The 24,579-nt window shown below is 39.5% G+C and overlaps 1 protein-coding gene across 2 annotated transcripts in view; it reads left to right on the top strand.

Moving 5' to 3' along the window:
• The window catches only part of rps6ka3b (ribosomal protein S6 kinase, polypeptide 3b), a 34,846-nt gene that overhangs the window by 3,174 nt on the left and 7,093 nt on the right, over positions 1–24,579 (top strand). For both annotated transcript variants that reach the window (XM_034150099.1, XM_034150109.1), the window contains exons 2-10: positions 2,091–2,150; positions 19,922–20,038; positions 20,917–20,998; positions 21,739–21,819; positions 21,952–22,031; positions 22,467–22,573; positions 22,806–22,843; positions 23,371–23,513; positions 24,102–24,172. In XM_034150099.1, the coding sequence (XP_034005990.1) occupies positions 2,091–2,150; positions 19,922–20,038; positions 20,917–20,998; positions 21,739–21,819; positions 21,952–22,031; positions 22,467–22,573; positions 22,806–22,843; positions 23,371–23,513; positions 24,102–24,172 (779 nt within the window). The remainder of the gene's footprint in view (positions 1–2,090; positions 2,151–19,921; positions 20,039–20,916; positions 20,999–21,738; positions 21,820–21,951; positions 22,032–22,466; positions 22,574–22,805; positions 22,844–23,370; positions 23,514–24,101; positions 24,173–24,579) is intronic.

The raw sequence follows: 24,579 nt of genomic DNA, 5'->3' as shown, positions 1-24,579 counted from the left end.
TTAAAGCCCTAAGATATATAATTGTTCTAATTTATTTTATGGCATTTACTAATTAATTTGACTATTACAATCATATTTAGAAGCCTTACAGCATCACCCAAGGCAACACATTTAAATTACAATATATGTTACAGTAACAGATAAGAATCAATAAAATATATAAACTAAAATACAGGTTTAAAAAATGAATAGTAAAACACTTAAAAGGGAAATAAAAAAGGATAGAAAAATCAATTGAAACTAATGTTTGACAAAGAAAATCCTAATTTCTCACATTTGAGAAGGTGGTACCAGAACATGTTTTTTCTTAAAGAGGGTATTGTAACAAATACATTCGAACAATATGTGTTTTCAAAGACAGAAAATTGTAAAGCTGTCCAATTCTTTCGCGTGGAGTTACACATTTATAATTGTATCAATAGGTCAATAAAACATCAAATGCACTCTCAAAATATTTTTCGGCTGTTGCTTGGACAGAACAAATGATTTCTGAATGTCACCTTGAAACCTTTTTTGCAAATGTGTGACATTTTATAGATTATTCAACAAATGTGGGAGTCCTCAGAGTCAGTTTGTATTCATCAATCGGACTCTGCAGTCATTTACTTCCTCTCTGCCTCTCCATTATAACCTCTCTGTCACCTTGCTGTCTGCATCTTTCTCTTTCTGATCATAACCCATCCCTCCCTTCTCTCCCCCCCCCGCTGTGCAGACTTCAAGCTTACGCCGCACTTACCGGCAAAGTAAATAATCACTTTTGTTGTTATTATTGTTTTTCTCTGGCAGTAGTATCAGTGTCTCAATCACAGCTGCTGGTCCAGCAGGGGAGCAGACTAATCCTGTGCTGTTACGTAATGCTAATTCATATCTGTTGTGTTCCTTTTTGGATGAGGTAGAATTAAAGCTCATACTGTGAACGTCTGGGGACTTTTTTTTTTTTTTTTTCAATTGTGATCTCTGCTTGATTCCTCCGTCACAGAGAGCGGGTGGGAGATGATGAGAGCCTTTTCAAAATAAAAGACGCCTACTCATAGGTCGCCTCGCTTCACCTCTGAAAGCTCGGTAGCACAAAAAGAAGCAAAATACAGGAATGTAGGCGGCAGATGTGACAAAATGATGGATCTTATTACAGATAGCTATTTGTCATTTAACACAATTTGTTTTAAAAGTCCCCTGTAACCCGGACAAAAAAGGAAGAGAAAAATGTTCTATACAAATGCACTTTAACTTTATGAATCATTAACCAAACTATATTTATAAAGCACATTTTGAGCAAATCAGTTGGACTTTAAAGTGCTTTTTCAAGCAAAAATGTAAATGTTAAAAGATTCATAGAATGAAACAAGTCATAATGATCAACAGCAAGTGTTGACGAAATATAGTGAACAATAACGGCCTGTCCACACGGCGGCGTGCGTTGTCGCTTGCCGGCGGGGGGGGGCTGAAACTCGACCAACAACCAATCACATGAATCTCCCGCCCCGGACACACAAGCACACGGTTTGATTGGCTAGAGCTTGTACTGGCATATGATTCGATTGGCTGACCCTTCCGCCGAAGCTTCAAAAGTTGAACATTGCTCAACTTTCGTCGCGAGCAACGCGAGCAAATCTACGCTTCGCTCCCACAATGCAGTTCGGTGTAACGTGACGTCACCCCATTCAAAGTGAATGGGCAGAAGCGTTGAAGCTTCAACGCACGCCGCCGTGTGGATGGGCCGTAAAGACGATAAATAATCAAACCTATTATACCACTACATAAAAGCAGGACTAATATCCTTTAAGACTGAGAAAGAAAGCAGAAAAAAACACAATTCAGAGGCTGATAAAACAACTAACGGTTAATAGATTAGCAAAAATATTCGGTTAATTATTGTGACTATGGTACAACAAAGACAAAAGTCACATAAAGTCCTCTCATGAATAATCCGTTTGAATAAAGCATGCACACTGAGGTGTTTTCAGTTATTGAAGCATGTTTGAACCTGCAGCAGCAGTGACGTCCTCACAGGGCGTTTATTGTCATCTGTGTATCAGGTGTGTTAATGTGTGTGTGTGTGTGTGTGTGTGTGTATGTGTGTGTGATTACAGGATCCCCATCACGATCCTGAGGACTCCATAGGCGATGACGACTCGATGCCCGTCTGCGTCGTAAGTCCCCCACCCCTTTTTCTTCTTCCTGGCTTTCATGTACACATCTAACAGAGAAGCCGCTCCATAGTATGTTCGGAGCTTTCTGTTAGTCTCTGCTGACATTAAGTCGGCTTCATTTGTAAACATGACAAGCCCTGTTTGTACTGACAACAGTGTACCGCTCTGATCTCAGTGATGGCAGCTGTGTGTGTATATCAGCTCAACATAGGGGTGCAGGAATGAGTGCTCAAACCAGAATAAGGTTTATTGCCAAGTAGATTTAAATTCAAGAATGTGCTGTGTTGTTTGGTGCATACACAAGCGAGAGGAATTATATTGTAAAATGAGACCAAATACAGAAGCATATCAGAAAAATCCTGAAATGAGTCCGCATTTGACCACGTCTGGTTCCCTTTTCTCATGCTCAATTCGTTTTTTGAATTTGTTTTTGGTTAGATTCCTGAATAAGGTCTGTTTTGAATACAAGCTGAAATAGTTTACCAGAAATAGTAATATACAATGAAGGTAATACAATAAGAACATGACTAACTATTGTAAAATAAGGAAAGATTGTGCAATCAACAAAAAAAGAAAGAAACCGTAATGAGTCAGCATTTTAGCACTTCCTGTCCCCTGTGTGTGTGGTTATCACAAGCTGAAGAGATTTTCACATTTTGTTCTAAGACACAAAATATGTGATTAAATACTACACTGGTGAATTTAAAAGCAGTGGTTGCTAGCAAGTGTCTAAATGAGACTACTAAACATCATCCCTCCAAACATTAGCCACCCCTAGCTTAGCGGTGGTGACGTGAAGTCATGTGACCGTGCTCTTCACATGTGAAACGCTGGTTTGACACAGAGTTTCTTTTCTGCAAAAATCCAATGGAAAAATCCCATTGGTTTTTCTTGATGGAACCAGGGAGATGCTACGTTCAGGGTCCACTACAGGAATACGCTTTCCCTGCTACAGTCTTCATTATGCAGCCATGAGTTATTGAAGATTTCATCTTTTGTGTTAATGCATTCACAAAAAGCTCAGTGTTGCTCTATGATATATCCACTTTTCAGGAAAAAAACGCCTACTCCTGCAGGATAATTGCTGGTTTGAATGTGAGAGTGTTTCACTATCAAAGTCATGAGTCATCTTTTATCATAAAAAAAGAATCCTCCCTCAGATCCCTCCTCTCTGCTAGATATCATCACTTATTGTGGTATTTTGGGAGTAGATGTTGTTATTTACTCTCTATGTTAACCCACTTTCTCTCAGCATGCCTCATACACTTCCTCTTCCTGTGTCCCACTTTCAAACTTCACACACACACACTTTATTGTCAGTAGTTTCACAGTGGAACAATGTAAAAACAACATGTGGGATGGATACTAGCAGACTCAGTGATGTTAAAAATGTATGATGATTGTATCTTTGGCGGTAGCTAGTGATGCTTTAGTTATCTCGTAACAAAATGGCTATACCAGCAGAACAGTACATGTATGAGCTGCTTCTCAGATATTTCTTCATATTTTGCTACAGTAATATACATACAACATATATAGTATATGTCGAATACATTTTTCTGCTATTTCAATATGCATTGGTACACTCTGGTGGCTTTTTCTCCTTTTAATGTGTTACTTTATAACTGACATCTTTCCTGACTTGTTCTCATGTCTTTTTTTATCCTTAGTGATCATTTATTCTATTTTTAATGGTGGGGAATCACTGCTGTAGAGAGTTGAAAGCCTGATGTCTCTACTTGGATAAAACAGAATTTGAGACTCTTCCTAGTTGCAAAGTGTGTGTGTGCGTGCATGTGCGTGCGTGCGTGTGTGTGTGTTTCAGAGGCAGGGCAGCTGCAAGCATCGATTTTTAAATGCAGAGGAGATGGTTTATAGATCCACTGTCTGAGAAGAGCTGAGCACTCATTACCTCACTCTCCAGAGTCTGCAGCACACACACACACACACACACACACACACACACACACACACACACACACACACACACACACACACACACACACACACACACACACACACACACACACACACACACACACACACACACACACAGTAGCTAAGGCAAAAAGCTACATTTGAAAGCAGTATGAACGTCACATTGTGTGTGTGTGAGGATGAATATGTTACAAAGCTGTTAATGACTGAGTTTGACTTTTCCACAGGCTCAACTTAGTGTGAAACCGTGTGTGTGTGTGTGTTTTCATAGGTTAATTTGGGCTAATGAGGCAGCTTTCGGTCTGTGTCACGCTGCTGAAAGTCTTGAGTGGTACTTTCATACATGCAAGGGGACTCGTTTACGTAAAACATTCACTACAACGAGTACATTGTGAAAGACCTTTGACACTTTTATTGTGAAAATCGAATTGTCATCTTGAGCCTTTGTCTTTCAGCAACAATTGGCAAATATTTGCTTGTTGCAGCTACTAAAAGGATATGATCCGATTATTTTTTTGCCATGCACGATAGATTGAATACATGCACATCATTTTAATGCGCAGATTAGTTAATAATACAAATGTTCATTAAAGCTGCGTGCTTGCCTTACACTAAACCCAATATGGTCCTCATGAAGATAGAAGTACAACTACACACACACATGAGCAGCGCTCATTGACAGACACACACTCTCTCAGCCATTATCAAATCCTTCTCAAACACTCACACACTCTCAAACACCTACGTGATGCTCATTGTGCCCTCACACACATAGCTTCGTTTTATATGACTGCAAGATGGCAACACACTCTCACTTCACAAAGTGCTTACTGTTGAGTCAGTAGCACACACACACACACACACACACACACACACACACACACACACACACACACACACCACACACACACACACACACACACACACACACACACACACACACACACACACACACACACACACACACACACACACACACACACACACACACACACACACACACACACACACACACACACACACACCCCCAGTGAGGCATACAATGATTTCCAGACAGCGTTATGAACATCATGCCCTCTGAGGGACCAACTAACATCTGCTGCCATCTGCTCAGCTGTGTGTGTGTGTGTGTGTGTGTGTGTATCATGTTTTGACCCAGGATGAATTTATTTATACTCTGACCATTAATTCTAACCCAGATGCAAGATTTTAGAGCTTGATACATTTTTATTCCACATTTCAAAAAGTTTTTCTTGAGTTTAGCAAAATGTATCTTTGAAAAACTACAAACTATACACATTTAAATACAGAAACATAAATAATTGTCCACAGTTTCTTGACTTAAAGCAGTTTGTGTGACGGCAGTTGAACATCTGGAGTTGAGTTTTCTGCTTGACCTGACAAAGTCCGGCCGCAAGAAAATAAAAAATATATATTACACAGGCTGCAATCAAAAGACTCCATATGTTTGTATTTGTTCCTGAGTCCATATTGCCTTTTTGGTGTTTTGAAAGTACTTAAACTGTAAGATAGGGCTGTCATTTAATCAAATGTATGCTCCCGCTGCAAATGTCTGACCCCGTTTTGTTTACTATACATTATGAGTGTTACTTTTTTGCAGATATCCATCCAGAATAAACATTCATATCTACACAACTCATTTGTTCATGATTCGATTGTTTGCAAGCGTAAATAGCCTCTTATTTGAGCTCTTAGATTAATGCATTTTCTTCCAAAATGGGTGCCACAAAAACGTATTTCTAAATACATTGTGTTTCCAAAGTCATTAAGGAATTGCGGTAGATAATCAGGAGCTTAATACTGACCAATCTTTTCAATTACCATAATCAAGTCGCAATGATATGAATGAGTCAACCTACAAATATTATGCTGCCTTCAGGTGCTTTTTTAAAAATAATTTATTTAAATGATTTAAAGTCAGTTTTTGCTCAGTCACCCCATAGTTTGTTGGTGAAATGCTTTTATTCAGGATTTTATTTGACAAAACACATAAAAACAAGTGTTAAATTAATTTCTAACTTGTTTAATGGATTTTCGTTCAGACTAGAAATAAATTATATAATTGATCTCACCGCATGTTTGCAAAAGGTTAAGTTCAGTTAAGCAGCTGCTAGCTTTTCTACAACATGCAGAGGACATTTGGCCTAGCAGCCTAATGCAATATTCACACACACACACACACACACACACACACACACACACACACACACACACACCTCTCATTTCCCCTTTTCAGTCTATTTCTTCTGACAGATTACTAAAGGAAGACTAAATTATTCAATATTCCCAGAAGAAAAATACTTTTATCAAAAATGTGAGAATGTAATGAATTCTCTAATTAGCAAAGTCATTTATTAGATTCTGTGTGTGTGTGTGTGTGTGTGTGTGTGTGTGTGTGTGTGTGTGTGTGTGTGTGTGTGTGTGTGTGTGTGTGTGTGTGTGTGTGTGTGTGTGTGTGTGTGTGTGTGTGTGTGTGTGTGTGTGTGTGTGTGTGTGTGTGTGTGTGTGTGTGTGTGTGTGTGTGTGTGTGTGTGTGTGTGGTGTGTGTGTGTGTGTGTGTGTGTGTGTGTGTGTGTGTGTGTGTGTGTGTGTGTGTGTGTGTGTGTGTGTGTGTGTGTGTGTGTGTGTGTGTGTGTGTGTGCTCGCTCACTGGCAGAGTCTGTCTAATCTTCTCTGGCCATCTGGACTGACTTTCTCTGGCGTCTTTTAAACGCCCACACACACACATGACACACCACTCTTATTCAACATGCTCAGGTGTGTGTGTTTGTCAGTGTGCTTGGGAGGTCAGATAGACGAGACATTCCTCGGAAAAAACGTGTCTACTTACTTGAACTTGGAGCATAAGGCTGTAGGCTCTGTTATTGTGTGTGTATTAATGTCAAGACAATTAAGGGAGTCGGTTTTGGATGTTTTTATTTGTCCCTATTTCATAAAAAGGAGCTATTTTAGTGTTTGGGTTTGACCTTTATAGTGGCTGTGTGTGTGTGTGTGTGTGTGTGTGTGTGTGTGTGTGTGTGTGTGTGTGTGTGTGTGTGTGTGTGTGTGTGTGTGTGTGTGTGTGTGTGTGTGTGTGTGTGTGTGTGTGTGTGTGTGTGTGTGTGTGTGTGTGTGTGTGTGTGTGTGTGTGTGTGTGTGTGTGTGTGTGTGTGTGTGTGTGTGTGTGTGTGTGGTGTGTGTGTGTGTGTGTGTGTGTGTGTGTGTGTGTGTGTGTGTGTGTGTGTGTGTGTGGCACTAAGGCCTAAACACCTCAAATGGAAACCTCCGCCCACCCACACTGGCTAGAGTGCATATTGATGGATACGGAAAGAGCAAGAGAGAGTGGAAATATTGATTGATAGGAAGAGGCATAAAGCAAGGGAGGTAAAGTGTGTGTGTGTGTGTGTGAGAGAGTGTGAGAGAGAGGAGGTAGATAGTAATAAGCGTGGAAGAGGAAGAAGGATTTTAGTGTCCTCCCAGTTTAGTTTTTGTCAGGATCAGTCGGTACATTCCTCTGTGGTAATGGGCTGGGTCTGTGTGTGTGTCTGTGTGAGTCTGTTGTGAACAAAGCATTGTGGGTATTTGCCATTGTGAGGTCACGGGTCGATGATGTAATCTGTGTAACCCGGCGCCGGTTTTCCTGAACGCAGCTCTCTCTCTCCCTCTGTCCAGGAACAAACCAATCCCAGAGCAACACACACACACACACACACACACACACACACACACACACACACACACACACACACACTAACACACACACACACACACTTAATTCTTGACCTTCATCCTGAACTGAACCTTTAGCTGTTGCTGGTACTAGCAAAAGTTTTCATTATTAACAAACATATTATTATGTTTTATCTTTTCTAATCATATTTCAGTCAAATTAAATCAAAGATACCCAAATATTCTTTTTTACAGGGACACTTTTTTCATTTTAGGCAACATCCAACATTGTTTTTTAGTTCAATAATAAGGTTAGAAAGCACTTTGTTTAACCAGATTTAAATTGTTTTGCAGGAGCACACCACACTCTTGTGTAGCGATTGCACTTTTAAAATCAGCATCCTGTTGTTGTAACCTTGACGGGAAGCAATGAGAAAATATGCAGGCAAAATCTGAAAGGCAAATAATTGAATAAAGTATCGAAACCAACGGGAAACTGTCCTTCAAATGGAAAACCAAATATCAGAGGAATGAAGGAGAGGAGGAGGAGGAGGCTGGTTAGAGAGAAAATGTGACCCTCACTCACTTTAACATCTACCTGACCCCAGCTGGAATCTGACATAGACACTCAAAAGCTGTGTCTCCTTCTGCTCCTCCACTTCCTCCTCTCCTCCCCTCTTTCCTCTTCCTCTTCAGACTTACTGTGACATTTTGTTTCCTTTTCTCTAGTCTCCTCGCTTTGCCATTTATTTTTCTTGTCATCTTGAATGTCTTTTTCCTCCTCCTTTCTCCCCATACGGACTTATCATGACCTCTTCTTGTCTCCTCTCATTTTCTTTTCCTTCCTTCTTTTCCCCTCATCCTTACATTTCCTTTTACTCCACACCTTTAATTTGGTTTCCTTTCCTTTCGTTCCCCCTCCTCTTTCCTTTCCATTCTTTCATCTCCTCTTGCCTCTTCTTTCCCTTCTATTGTTTCCTTCCTCTTGTCTCCTTTCAGCTCCTCTCCTATTTCCTTTCGTCCTTTCTCTTCTGGTATCTGCATGCATTTTAAAATGTGTAAAGATCATCTTCATCACATATTAAAAGTTAGTTGTGATGATGCATTCAAAGACCACTGGGAAATGACAGCGACCCCCCCTACAGGCTGCCTACTCATAAACCATTTTTGGAAAGTTTTTAATATGATGCGTCACACATTCTAACAAAAAAAGTTAATGATTTAGAGTGTGTTTTGGGCTTTTTTTCTGCGCTTCCTCACAGTGGGGAGGGGGCTTCAAGAACAGATGTGGGCCTTCCTGTGCAGATGTTGTTGCCAGGGAAACAATGACAGGACATGTTTTAATCGCCACGCTGGACAGCTGGAGGGCCTTCCTGTGTGTGTGTGTGTGTGTGTGTGTGTGTGTGTGTGTGTGTGTGTGTGTGTGTGTGTGTGTGTGTGTGTGTGTGTGTGTGTGTGTGTGTGTGTGTGTGTGTGTGTGTGTGTGTGTGTGTGTGTGTGTGTGTGTGTGTGTGTGTGTGTGTGTGTGTGTGTGTGTGTGTGTGTGTGTGTGTGTGTGTGTGTGTGTGTGTGCTCTGTAATAAGTCATTTAATCAGTTGGTGACGGCGTTTAGACGAGACAGGAGCAAAGATGAAGACCCTCTTATTTCACATATTGAACAGGCTCTTTCAGGTACAGTTAACACACACACACACACACACACACACACACACACACACGCACAGTTATAACAGATTGTTGTTTGCTGGCTGTCTGTGTTTGTTTCATTGGTTTTGGTTCACCCACGTTCTTTGCTTTCTCATAGTCTCCGTCTGTTTATCATATTTTTGTTCTGTGTGTGTTGTGTGAGCAGACAGCTCAATTCATTGACTATAATCTAAAATAATCCTCATTAACGCTATAAAAACTCACTATTTCTTGCTGTATCTAGTGACATATATTGTCATTTTAGTACTGTGCATGATTTGGGTCAATTTTAATGACACAAAACCCCATGCTATGCACTTAAAAAAGTATAATATGTAAAGGTTTCCCTCCCCTGGAAACTGTTGTAAGCGTCTTATGATTAGTTTAATTAGAGAAGCGTGGTTCTCAAATTTAGTTTTTGTGTCAATCACACCTAAATGTATGCATAATTGCTAAGATTTCACTTTAGGGGCCTCTATTTAAAGATATTTTGGCTTTTAAACATGATACAAACCAGGGATCTACTTGAAATCCACAATAAATGTTTGTGTATGTAACTGAAGAAATGTACAAACATTTTCAGATGTTTAACTTTCCAATGCACAGATTACTTTTTTAATAATCTCAAATCATATTTGAGTTGGTCACCGCTTCATTCAGCCATAAATGATCATTCGAAAGCACTTTACCTTGAAACACAGCAACTATAGAGATATCGTAAGTGTGTCCAAGTTCTACTGTCAAATGTGTTTTTATAGATCACAACTTTTGCATATACAATGTTTACAACTGAGACCCCAGAATAGTTATGAATCTGATGAAGGGTGAAGCAAGTCTGCAGAAATCATATTCAAAAGCTGAACAATTAGGGATCAAAAGAGAAAGTGATCATTCATTATTGTCCCCCTGTAGTGCAGTGTGTGTGTGTGTGTGTGTGTGTGTATGTGTGTGTGTGTGTGTGTGATGTAATTAAGAGGCTCCCTCATCCTGAACAGAGAGATTTGATTGGCAGCAGATGAAACGCTTTGATTTCATCTAATGAGGTAGTTAGACAGTGGCTCTACTGTCCAACAGATCTGTGTGTGTGTGTGTGTGTGTGTGTGTGTGTGTGTGTGTGTGTGTGTGTGTGTGTGTGTGTGTGTGTGTGTGTGTGTGTGTGTGTGTGTGTGTGTGTGGTGTGTGTGTGTGTGTGTGTGTGTGTGTGTGTGTGTGTGTGTGTGTGTGTGTGTGTGTGTGTGTGTGTGTGTGTGTGTGTGTGTGTGTGTGTGTGTGTGTGTGTGTGTGTGTGTGTGTGTGTGTGTGTGTGTGTGTGTGTGTGTGTGTGTGTGTGTGTGTGTGTGTGTGTGTGTGTGTGTGTGTGTGTGTGTGTGTGTGTGTGCAGATCACCATGGTAACTCCCCCTTTCTCTCTGTACCCGTGACACTCATCTTTTTGATGTAGTATTGTGTTTCTCTTCCTGTCTGTTGGCTGATCCCAGTTGCAAAGTAGAAACATATCAATTAAAATGCTTTATATTCAAACATTTTAAAGTTTTCTATCGCTTAAACTAATTGCTATTTTCATTAATGATTACTTTGCAGATTATATATACCATCACTCCATTATTTTATAATAAAGTGGCTGGTTATTTCTCCGATGTAAAACTTAGCAATTCAATAGTTGATAATTGTTTTCTTTACTAAGTAAAAGTAAATACAGTATGAAATATATCATGTGCTTAACCGATATATTGCAGAACTATGAAGTTATTCTCACCGATAACAAACTTTAAAATGCTTTTAAAAAACTTAAAAACTATATTTAGAGTTTTCTTTTCTGCATATTCAGTACATATTTTCCTGAAAACGCTGAAAATCCTGACGTTCTACTCTCTATTTAATCTCAATCTTCTCTCTTCTTTGTGGATCAATTTACAGCATCATGTAGAAAAGGACACTCAGAGTGTGTGCTGTGATTGAGGATCTTGTCCTGCCAGCTCTTGAATAAATGATGATGTCCTCCCCATCTATACTTAATGCTCTCTCTCTCTCTTTTTAAAGTTCCGCCTCTGCTCTGAATCATATCCTCCGTCATATCTTCTTCATTCTACATCTTCATTTCCTCTTCCCCTTATGTCTTTCAGATTCAATGCTTCTCTATCCCTCCTATTTCTTTCATTTTGGATCCAGATTTCCAGCAACCTTACTTCTTGAAAATAAAGATAAATCCATGTCTTAGACTAAAACAGATACATTTAAGTCCTCGGGCTGTCCTAGTTGACTAATTGGTCATTTTTGTCTTTTTTTATATCTTTTTAAAATCTTTTTAATAGTCTTTTTTAATGCTTTTTTATACCGATCAATTTTTCAAGAATCTTATGAGCACATTTCAAATAAACATTTTTTGCACAATTCTTTGTGGAAAAACTACATTTAGTCCACACATCTAGAGTTGAGGTCAAAAGGAATCCGAAGTAATGAGAGTATGGAGAAACAGTGTCATTATATAGTAGCAGCCTTTTTCCTTCTTTAGAGCACTGCACTACATTTCCCAGAATCCACCTGTAAGTGAGACAGCGTCACTGCCTCCTTTTTTTTGATGCTGTTTAAATCTCTGTAGATGGAGCCCTTTTCCTCTGTTCAAGCTGTGTGTGTGTGTGTGTGTGTGTGTGTGTGTGTGTGTGTGTGTGTGTGTGTGTGTGTGTGTGTGTGTGTGTGTGTGTGTGTGTGTGTGTGTGTGTGTGTGTGTGTGTGTGTGTGTGTGTGTGTGTGTGTGTGTGTGTGTGTGTGTGTGTGTGTGTGTGTGTGTGTGTGTGTGTGTGTGTGTGGTGTGTGTGTGTGTGTGTGTGTGTGTGTGTGTGTGTGTGTGTGTGTGTGTGTGTGTGTGTGTGTGTGTGTGTGTGTGTGTGTGTGTGTGTGTGTGTGTGTGTGTGTGTGTGTGTGTGTGTCATAAACTTGAATATGAACCTTTTGTGTAAGGGGAGTTTTAACAGATGATTTTAAATGTTTTTTATCAAAGCGTGGGAAACTGATCTGTGACAGGTGAATGTGTGTGTATATCTTTGTTTGTGTGATGTGTACCTTTGTGTGTGTTTTATGTTATTCGAGCCTTCAGCAAGGCCATCGGGAATGGAAATGCACTTTATTCCTATAACCTCACAAATCCATAGCGTGTGAGTGTGTGTCTGTTTTTGTATATTTGCGTTAGTAAATATATGTGTGTGTGTGTGTGGTGACCATCCGGCCCGTTAATTTGATTGCATAACAGGCTTAGGGGGGTGCAGATTGTTTGGAATGGCATCCTGCTCGCTCAATCCGTGATAGCTGCTGCCATGGAGAGGCTCTATACACACACAAACACAAACACATACACACACATCTACGTTGACGTTTGTGGCATCAGCTGATGCTCTTATACCTACAGAGACCCACACTGAGAGCATCATAACAACAATTAGATTAACGGGATAATTAAGCAACCAACAGTTTTAGTGTGTCAGTCTCCACACACACACACACACACACACACACACACACACACACACACACACACACACACACACACACACACACACAGAGAGAGATAAGTACACACAGAAAGAACAGTGGGTAGTCCCACTTGCATCTATTTTTATTAGCAGAGTTAATAGGGGATATGCAAGTGATGCTGGAAATGTGGCGTCACTTTCTCTAATTTCCTGTCCCTGTCTCACACACACACACACACACACACACACACACACACACCACACTTTTCTCACACACACGCACACTCTCTCACACAAACTAACACCTGCAATAGGCTCAGTCATCGCCAAAATGTTCTTCCTTTTCAAGCTAACCTTATTTCATACATTTACATGACAAAGACTGCTTTTAAGGTAACACTTGACTAACTTCAATATATACCTTAGCAATACTTGTTGTACTTTTCATCAAGCATATTCTTTTATGTTACTACATTGCTGTTTCCATTACAGTTACTCCTTTTGCAAGTACAGTACACTTGTCTACCATTAATATGTATTCACTATATGTCATGTTTTATCCCTATATTCTAATCTCGCATTTGTACCTGTAAATTGGGAAGACAACTTTTGAAAACCTTTTCTTTGACATATTCAGGAAATTGTGATGAGAGTCCCTACACAGTGGAGGAATAATTACATTTAAATCTCAAACGTGTGCATTTGTACGTGAGTGTGTGTGTAAACCAGTTCACACAGCGAAAGGCGACAACAGGTGGAGGTAATTTAAGAAATGTCACGCATCCTGTTGACAGTGCACTGGCATTGTGTACATTGTGTTTCTGTCACTGCATGAGAGTGTGTGTGTGTGTGTACGTGGGTTTGGTAGGGTTGTGTGTGACAGGTGGAGGATTGTGTCTGCTGGTTGTGTGTTATGAGGTTATTGATATGCGTCATTGTCACCCGTTTGTCGGTCTAATGTACATATGTTTGTAGTGCCTCTTATTCATGTCCTTGTATGTTCAGGAACAGGAAGAAGAATTATCCCTTTTTATTTTTGTGGGTCTTTTATGTTGCTTTTATATTTTTCACTGCCTTTTTATCTTAGTTTTTATTTTTGTTCAAAGGTGCTATACAGATAGACCTAAAGAGTAAGGGTTTTATTTAAATTAATTTACCATTTAAAAATGATTATTTAAATATCATAATAAAAACATATTTTCTTGTCAGAGGGGGACTTCTTGCCAAAAAAACAACGACAATATAGTGTATATATTGCACCTCAGACACTTACATTCATTATCGTGGTGAAGGTTAAACGCAGGTCAGTACGTAGAAAATAGAGCTCTACGTAAACGTTCGTAATAAAGTTTAGCAATTTACATGACATTCAAACAGGGAACCTTATCCATGACATAAAAAAAATTGCGTGTGTGTGTGTCAGTGAGGGGAGTAAAGGGGATTCACGTTACCTCTGCCCTCTTCCACTCTAACACTGACGTGTCCTTAGATATTCACCATTTAATACTGTAAAGATACTAATCTAAAAGTACTGCATCCAAAATGGTAACATTTTAAGAATTACAAAAGTATTGTCACTAAAATATACGGTATGCACACTCGTCTAATATAATAATGGTGAAGGTTAAATGTAGTGCACTATGTAGCAAATAGGGACGTTTTTTTAAATGTTGTATTCATATGACTTAGGTTTTCACTGCATTTAACATTTTTTTTTTTTTTTGCATAGGAAATTCTTTACAATAGTTTTGAGGGCACAGAGCATATAATAATAAATACAAAAATAATCATCAAAAATACTCAAAACAACTGTGATTTGCAGCCCAAAAACGAATTGAATTCCTCTTTATCGGGATAAATAAACAATTCCTCATGCTTTTAACAGCTTTCCCACATTCAGATGACAGGTTGCGTCTCAGATTCATTGATGTTTTGGCCTGTGAATGTGTGAAAATAGACGTGCTATTCAATGATTGGTCGGAGAGTTATGGGAGCGGGGATCTCCGGGACACCTGATGGAAACACTGGGTGGAGAGTTACAGCTGCACTGAGGGGGAGAGGTGGCGTGGGGGGGGGGGCACAGAAGGGGGATCCCACTTCCCTTCTGAATTTGGACCTTCCCCTCCTCCCCTCCTGTGGGTATCCCCTCACACTGACTGTGTGCAGTATAAGCCTCAGTGTTGCTGCTTCCCTTCTCTCAGTGATGACGGCCACATCGACCAAGTGTGTGTGTGCCACCACGGGCTTCCTGCGGGCCCTGAGGAGCCGTCTGAAGGCGCTGCGACGCCTCCTGCTGCAGCGCCCGGCGCAGAACCTTGATGGAGGTCGCTGGGAGCATAGCGGGAACAATTTGGGAAAGATTTTAGGCTGTAATGGACCGGAAAAGCATTATAACGCTGTAAGTAGAGCGGCAATGAGTCAGTCAATAATCAAAGAATGTTTTGATAGTCAATACATCTGTATTTTCATTAAAGAAACCTCAGAAAAAGCTGTTTTTAGCCTTTCAACTCTGGTATTTTATGTGAAAATAAAGGCAAGGATTGTTCAAAAGCTTTTCACAATCACCTAATCATAATTCTCATATGCTTTCAGATATCTTTATTGATGCATAAATGTTAGAAAATACTTTTTTTCAGATATAAATATGCTTTTCTCATTTAAAAAAGTCAACAAATTCTCTTTTAGTCTCTCAAAAATGTTATTTTAAAGCAAAAATGTCACAACAAGCTGTTTTAAGCCTCTCAAATATATCATTTAAAAAAAAGTTTCCATGATTTTCTGGCATTTTGAGGTTTGGGCCCGTTGAGCCGTGGCTAAAACACTTCTTGGCTTTTGCCAGTTGGATCCTTTAAGTTTGGATAAATGTCAGTAACTTTCAGATTGTGGTTCATAGTGATGAGTTTAAATCAGTAAGCATGGAAAAGTATCTCCACCTTCTTGCTGAGGAACTGCTGTTGTTGGATCGGTTTATGTTTGTGAGGACAGCTGATGGCACAGACTGATTTTTAAAACAGTTTGATTCTGAAACACATTTGGCAATATGCCTACTGCATAGGGAGTACTGCAAGCATTTTCCAAAGTGTCACCACGTGAATGTATTTGTGAAATAGATACATTACTCAAACATATTTCAAATTGTTTGTCTGTGTGGGTTTGTATGTGTGTCATAGGGGGGAGATCGGGGGGATTTACGTTTCCTCATCCTCTCTAAGGCTGACGTGTCCTAAGACATTAAACTATGCTGTACTAGGGGGGGCGTGTGGCGTAGTGGGTTGTCCGTAGGTGTTCGGATCAGGGGGTCACAGGTTCAAACCCCACTGCAGTCAGCATGTCGTTGTGTCCCTGGGAAAGACACTTCACCCCAAATTGCTCCTGTGGGGATTGTCCACAGTATTGAGTATGTAAGTCGCTTTGGATAAAAGCGTCTAACATGTAATGTAGAAAGAGTCTTAGTGGTGTAAGAAGCATTCAGATCCCTTAAGTGAAGGTAGAAAAACACAATATATAAAAGTTCTAACTTAAGTAAAAGAAAGATAATCATTTTGCATGGGTTGACATTCCGAGTTCTGCTTTTCACCTGTATATTATCGATGTGAAACGATATATCACGCAGCCCTTATTCAAAGTATTTGGCTCAATAAATCCTTCATAAGGAGATCTCCGTTGAGCCAGACTGGTTGATTTCCCGTCTGACCGGCAGCAGTTAAAAACGTGTGCAGAGTTTATGTTAATTTAATAAAAAAGATCAAATGTAATAATAGGGAGGTCTGCTGCTGTGAGTGTGTAACAGCATCACACTGATTCTCTCCCTCAGGAGGACTCTTAATTAGATGTGATGCTGCCCAGATGATGGGAAGCTGTGTTACTGCGGCTCACTGCAGGCCTGTTTACCTCACGACGGCTCATGGTGCTCATTTTAATAACCCAGCAGTAAATATATCATAAAAAGAAAACCGCTACATAATCTACTATTTCAAGAGAAGCAAATTAATACAAAGTGAAAGAAATGTATTGTAGCACTTAGTCTGGCTTTAACTTCCAAATAGTTAAAGCCACGACAAAATATGAACAAATATAAAACATACCTTAGTTTAAGTTAACAGTTATGAATTTTTCCTGCATTTATTTTCTATTACTGACCAATCCAGAACTCACAACCAGGATTGAAATAATGACACTTTGTAGCTGTAAAGTCAATCAAAAGCTTAGATATACCATCATTATGTGTGGATGTGTGGCCTTTTTTACTTATACGTTTTTTTACGTTTTATTTCAATATCTCTGGGGATTCGACATCTATTAAAAAATATATATATATATATATATTCACATTTTAAGTAAATGTATAACAATGTAATGGAGCATTTATCCTGCTTATCAATATACATGTTAATAATGTATTATTTTTTATTTTAAAATATATTTTTATAATCAGCGGAAAAGTTGATTTGGAAGCTGCACAATTAAGATGGAAATAAACACTAACAGGCATAATAACAGGTTAGAGAGGCAGGTAAAGTGTGTGTGGGCACATACTGTACAGGTGTGTGTATGCACGTGTTATTTGTTGTGTGTGTATTTGTGTGTGTGTTCAGAGCACAGGTGCAGGGTTTGCAGTTTGAATCCGTGTGATTAAGAGGTGCTACATGAGCATCCTGTCGCTTCGGCTCTGATTCTCCATCTGTGCCCTGACTCACACACAGACACACACACACCCACACACACACACACACACACACACACACACACACACACACACACACACACACACACACACACACACACATACACACATACACACACACTCACACACACTTTAACATTTAACTCCTCATTTTTCAAGGCACTTTACAATGTATTTTCTCGTAATGCATCGTTTTTTGTTCATTTCTGTTCTGTTTTGCGTCGAGTTGCATTCAGTGTCTTTGTCCAATCAGAGAAATCTCATTTACATGCAGCGTGGTGATGTTTCATACTAAGCGATGATGACATGCAGTGTGATCACATGTTTGTGTGCATGTTAGGCTGTTTTATTATATGCCTGACATTAAGAAATAGGAACATGTTTTTACAAACCCAAAGCTTTCATATAATTGAAACATTTTGTAACACAGGTTTACAAGAAGCTTGCTTCAACAATTCTTTTTTTATTTAATTAAAATAACTATATTATCTAGGTCTATTTCAACAAAAAACGATTTGACCAATTAAAAGAAGCTATCGTTATGAATACATATAACAAATATATCAATATGGAATGGTGGTATCATGCACTTGCTCACTCACTCACTCTTGGTACCTTTAAATTCATTTTGCTGATGACACCTGAGTACTTTTTTAACTTTTGAAGACATGACTTTTTAACTGTAATTCTGTATTTTGTAGTGATGTATTGGTACTTTTACTCAAAGTATCTGAATACTTGCACTTGTGCCCCCCTTACTCCTAATATGTGACGTTTTCCTATAGAGGAAGAGAAGCAGAGAATTGGTGCAAACCACAGAGGAGAGGTGAGAACGGTTCAAATAAAGATAGAAAAAGTGAGAAAGTGGGATGGAACGAGGGAGGGAGAGAGGGAGGGAAATATGTCTCTGAGGGAGAGAGAAAGTTGGAGAGAGAGGGAGAAGTGCTCCATCCTGTAGCCTTGCAGTCGATGCAAGGGAGCATGTTAGCGCCACAGAGCCTCAGCCGCAGTCGGGACTACAGGACCCACAATGCACTGGGGCAGCCGGCAGCCAGCAGGTCTCCCACCTGGGACCTACAGGTACGGAGGAAGGAGAGGGTGATGCAGTAGAAGTATGTAGAAAAAAGGTGGACTGAAAGAGAGAATAGGATGCAGGGCAGAGAGGACGATGGGAAATGTAGTCTGGATGTTGTTAGGTTTATTATCATTGCTCAGATAGCGAGAAGCGAGGACGCTATAGAAAGAGTTTGATGGAGGGATTACAGTATGGTATCATTAGTCACTCAGCTACAGCGGGGAGCAGGTATCAGGGGTGGCTCCATGACAACTGTGCATGTGTGTGTGTCCCGTTTAAATAGTGTGTGTGTGTGTGTGTGTGTGTGTGTCCCGTTTAAATAGTGTGTGTGTGTGCTTGTGTGTGTGTGTCCCGTTTAAATAGTGTGTGTGTGTGTGTGTCGTTTAAATAGTGTGTGTGCGTGTGTGTGTCCCGTTTAGATAGTGTGTGTGTGTCTAATTTCCCACTGAGCAGATGACGAACATTCAGCAACCCTGCTCAACCTGTTGTATGATTCACTGATATGAGAAAAACAGATTTTTACACTGATAACATTGCTGCTCCAGAGAATGTTGTTTTACATACTGCATTTCCCAGAATGCATATTTTCAAATGCCCAGAGATCATGCCTTAACTTGCTTCATCCAGCCGTTGTTGTTTTGAGGTGTATGAAAGGGGAATTGTTTTAAAAAATAAATAAATGAAACTTCTGTTAGTGGGGGAACCTGCCTGGTCTTGCTTACCTCCCGCAATGCATTCTGGTCTATTGAGGGTATAAATGGGTCTACAATTGGTCTATATCTTTCCAACAAAGCAGAGTTGTTATGTCACTTTCCGTTGTTACATTTGAAGCAAATAACTCTTCTTTTACTTCCATGAGTTGCTAAAATATTACTTTGTATATTGTCAGCCTAGAATGCATACTTTTTTATCTATATATTTATCTATTTTCTTTCCTAGTTTGTGCAGTAAGTCCCAAGGGAAATCTTAATGCAATGATAATTTAGAAGTGGTTACCATCAGGGGGTGGGAAGTCTTTCGTATGTTACTTAATTAAAAGTATGTAAGTATTAATAGGAAAATGTAGTTAAAGTTTAAAGTATAAGTTAAATTGCTCATCATAATTACCCAGAGTGACACTGTCACAATATATTTTTGTCCTACCTCGACATTCTAAAAAAAGTATTTCACAGATAAAAAATAAATAATAATAATAATAATTTAGATTGTGAATTTGAGGCTGTGTTGCTAATCTTTACACCGTGTGTTACAGGATGACGTGCCGATCAAGGAGATCAACATCACTAATCATGTGAAAGAGGGATCAGAGAAAGGCGACCCGCGGCAGTTCGAGCTGCGCAAAGTCCTCGGTCAGGGATCCTTCGGCAAGGTGAGTGTGTGTTTATATATAAATCAGTGTGTGTGTGTGTCACATTATATACGGTACAGCATTATATACATAACTCCATACTTTACTATATACCTTCCTGCTTATAACGTTCATAATCATACCTTTCCATTGATTCCCATACATATGTAAATATACTTAGCACTACTGCGTTTTGCGTCTGGTTAGTTGGTAAACTGCATATTGTTCTCTGTGCGTTGACAATGAAGTTATATCTAATCTGAATTGGTTAGTGTGTTGTTACACCCCTAATAATAATCCAAACAATGAAGCAGTGATAGAGCAGCGACTCCTGTTTTCTGTGAGGTTAAATCAAATGTTTTTATCAATGGAGTCTAGTAATGGAGTCTAGTGGCTTTGAAGAGAGCATAGATAACAGCTGCTCCTCTTTTTAAGCTGCATTTACTTTACTGATTGTGTAGAAGTACCTCATTCAAGTACACTTCAACACAATCCCAATGATCCTTTTAAGTGTATGTGTGTGTGTGAACGTGGGTTTCATTTCCACTCAAAATCCCAGTTATGTTCCCTTGTGCTGGTGTTTTTGGGAGGCCGTTGCCATGGATACAGAGGTCTGAGGGCCCTTCACACTCACTTTCATTGTCTTTATGAATGAACAATTAGTTTGTGTGTGTGTATGCGTTTGTTTATGTTAATCGACATAAGTATGACCTAGAAAAAGAAGGCTAACCCAAACAAACACAAATTCATACACACACACACACACACACACACACACATACACACATATGCACTGATGCACACCATTTGGCAATTATGAGTACATTACACTGTTCATACACACTTATATCACATCAATGGATTTATTTAAAATAGATGTGATGTGTGTGTGTGTTTAGGTGTTTCTGGTGAGGAAGGTCACGGGGCCAGACGCTGGTCAGCTGTATGCCATGAAAGTCCTGAAGAAAGCTACACTGAAAGGTACAAAAAAACATTTATTTTAAGTCTGTGTTCTTCTTTAGGGATGCGAAAGACTTGCTTTTTTTTAATATATATAATTTTTAATAAATAGTTTTAAACAAAACATGGAACCAAAAAATAAATTAAGAGAAGAATAATAATTAAAAAAGAATAATAATTAAAAAAGTTGAAATAAAAAATATAAAGAGTAATTAAAACGACTTAAAGATTAGAAGCATGTTTTCTAAATATTAATAGAAATTAAACAATAATTATATATATTTTTTATATATTTTAATACATTTTTGGAATAGAAATTACTCCTATTTCTCCAAACCTTTTAAAGGTAGGCTGAAGGTATTTTGCTCTCAAATATAGTTTTTGTGGATGAAGTCAGCGTACTTTTCAGGTGGTAAATCTTTCTCAAGTGGATTTAGTGAGTTTGTTTTTGCTCAGCCATCATCGCCCAAAGTGGAATTTCACACCTTAACATGAGACGCAGATACAAAGATGTGCAGGGAAGGAGGAAGTGGACAAATAACTTCCTAAATTCATACACCATCTGCTGGTGGAAAAAATACAACATGCTCCTTATTATGTGTTTATTTCCTTCTTTTGTTGAACTCTTGTTGCCGTATTCTCCTTGTGATTCATCCTCTGCCCTCTGGGATCCCAAAATAGAAAACCAAATAGGGGAGGATGTTTTATTTTGGCCTTTTCTCTAAGTGCTTTCTCTTGTGATTTACGTGTTTTCCACTCAGTGCGTGACCGGGTCAGGACGAAGATGGAAAGAGATATCCTGGTGGAGGTCAACCACCCCTTTATCGTCAAACTGCACTACGGTGAGGCAGCCAATCACAGACCAGCACCTCACTGGCCAATTAAAACTCAGTATTCTTCTTTTAGCAGTGGAAATGTTCAGCGTGCAGGAAACCTTCTCCGATCTTATCTCCTTATTTCCTTTCCTCCCTCAGCGTTTCAGACGGAGGGGAAGCTGTACCTGATCCTGGACTTCCTGCGAGGAGGAGATCTCTTCACTCGGCTCTCCAAGGAGGTAACTCCTCTTCAACAGGGATTTTTAAACCTAAGACTTTGGTTATTTGCATTCAAATCAGTCAAGGGCCATCAAATGAAACCATCATATACAAAATAAGGCAACTGTTTTAATCAGGATCGTGTGTTCTCTCATGGGAAATAAGATGTTCAATTATTTTCATTCTTTCTAGGACACAAAGCTCTTTATTCCACAAACATTTTTCCCCATTTTGCCTTTAAAAAGGACCTTTTGGGAAAGAAAAACATTTAGGGAATAAAGACAGCATGGTGAATTGAAAATTACAGATGTGTGTTTTAAATTAAGAACATACTCTCCAACAAACAACACATGGAGAATGTTTACGTTGTTTTACTGCAATCCATCTACTTACGGCAAGTTCTACATTTAAAAAAAGAAATCACCTGTAGTGAATCCTGTGGTTGTGTGTTGCAGGTGATGTTCACGGAGGAAGACGTGAAGTTTTACCTGGCAGAGCTCGCTCTCGCCCTCGATCACCTCCACAGCCTCGGAATCATCTACAGAGACCTGAAGCCAGAGAAGTAGGAACACACACACACACACACACACACACACACACACACACACACACACACACACACACACACACACACACACATACACACACACACACACACACACACACACACACACACACACACACACACACACACACACACACACACACACACCAGGCTTTCTGTCATGCTGCATTATACATGTTTGCAGACATTTCCTGGAAAATAAATATTAAAAGCATTTCTGTCATTTCAGCATCCTGCTTGATGAGGAGGGACACATCAAGCTGACTGGTGCGTAATATTACACCTACACCGTGTGTGTGAGCCGACGCTTGGTTTCCGTAATCATTTCAGCTGTAGAACGCTTATAAAATATCAGTATGTATGTACAGCTAATCATTTCAGCCCTAAAAATGTAATTTATAAAGTAAATAAAGCTGTCAGATAAATGTTGTGAAGTAGAAAGGAGCATGGGAATAAAAACACTCATAACGTACAAGCACCTCACATGTGTAATGATGTTTGCTCTGACTGCTGCTGATAACTCTTTTATCACTTCATTATTACTGTGTGTGTGTGTGTGTGTGTGTGTGTGTGTGTGTGTGTGTGTGTGTGTGTGTGTGTGTGTGTGTGTGTGTGTGTGTGTGTGTGTGTGTGTGTGTGTGTGTGTGTGTGTGTGTGTGTGTGTGTGTGTGTGTGTGTGTGTGTGTGTGTGTGTGTGTGTGTGTGTGTGTGTGTGTGTGTGTGTGTGTGTGTGTGTGTGTGTGTGTGTGTGTGTGTGTGTGTGTGTGTGTGTGTGTGTGTGTGTGTGTGTGTAGACTTTGGCCTGAGTAAGGAGTCAATCGATCACGAGAACAAGGCGTACTCCTTCTGTGGGACGGTGGAGTACATGGCCCCCGAGGTGGTGAACCGGCGAGGACACACACACAGCGCCGACTGGTGGTCGTACGGCGTGCTCATGGTGAGGGGGGGGGGATCTCTGAGTTACCTCCTACTGTTTGTGTTTAGAGTCAATTGATAATAAGGATTTTACTTTTTGTAAATTATATTTTGATGCCATTACTTTTATTCTTTTACTTAAGTAGGTCGTTGTAACTGAGTATTTCTAACCTGATTTCATTTAAGTAAAGAGGTTATGATTCAAATTCCATATTTATTCTAAACTACCTAAGATCTTACTCTTTGTCTGTGTTTTGGTTTATTTAGCACAAAGAGAACAAAATTAATGATATCTTAAGAGGTCAAAATAAGGTTATTTTTCACACAACTCAAAGCATTTGTATTTGTTCTCATTATATTACCTGGGTGTTAGTTTAGGAAGCGCTTGATTTGAAATGCTGTTTTTGTACACCAATAACACAGTGGGATCATGTTCTTTGAAATGTGGGAACCCAAATGTATGATTCATATTTGATGAATTGTGCAGCAGTAAGAAGAAAACATTACAACACTTGCAACAAGCTTTTAAATTGCAATTGAGTTGTAATGGCAGTTGTTGGAAGACGTTTAAATCTTTGATCCTGGAAATATGATCTGTTCTTTCTCTCAGTTCGAGATGCTGACAGGAACGCTGCCGTTTCAAGGAAAAGACCGGAAAGAGACGATGACCATGATCCTCAAGTAAGACACTTTATTTCTCCGCTACACTCGTATCAAATCACCATCTAACAGCTTATATTACAGATGGCTGTACATCCTGCAGGGTTATATTTGAGGAGACAAAGTGCAGCACTCAGGAGGAAGAGGAGAGGACTCGGGAGTACTTGCGATTTATAACGGCTACGGAAGAGACAGTGATTGAGAATCTTTCAAAGAGAAAATATAAAAAACTAATCAGAGGAAATATTAACTTCCTCTGTCGTCTATTTATCAGTATCTGTGTGTAGAAAGCTGCTGAGCACGCTCTCTGCAGAACACTGACCTTGTTTCCTGTGTAGCGTCTAGTCTTTCAGAGACTTCAGTCTGGATATACAACATGTGCAGTTGATATCATTCTGCAGCTATTCTTGATTTTACTTGAATATAAA

Source organism: Trematomus bernacchii, unplaced genomic scaffold, assembly GCF_902827165.1.
Source record: "Trematomus bernacchii unplaced genomic scaffold, fTreBer1.1, whole genome shotgun sequence".
Lineage (NCBI taxonomy): Eukaryota > Metazoa > Chordata > Actinopteri > Perciformes > Nototheniidae > Trematomus > Trematomus bernacchii.
This window is presented reverse-complemented; position numbering and strand designations above follow the sequence as displayed.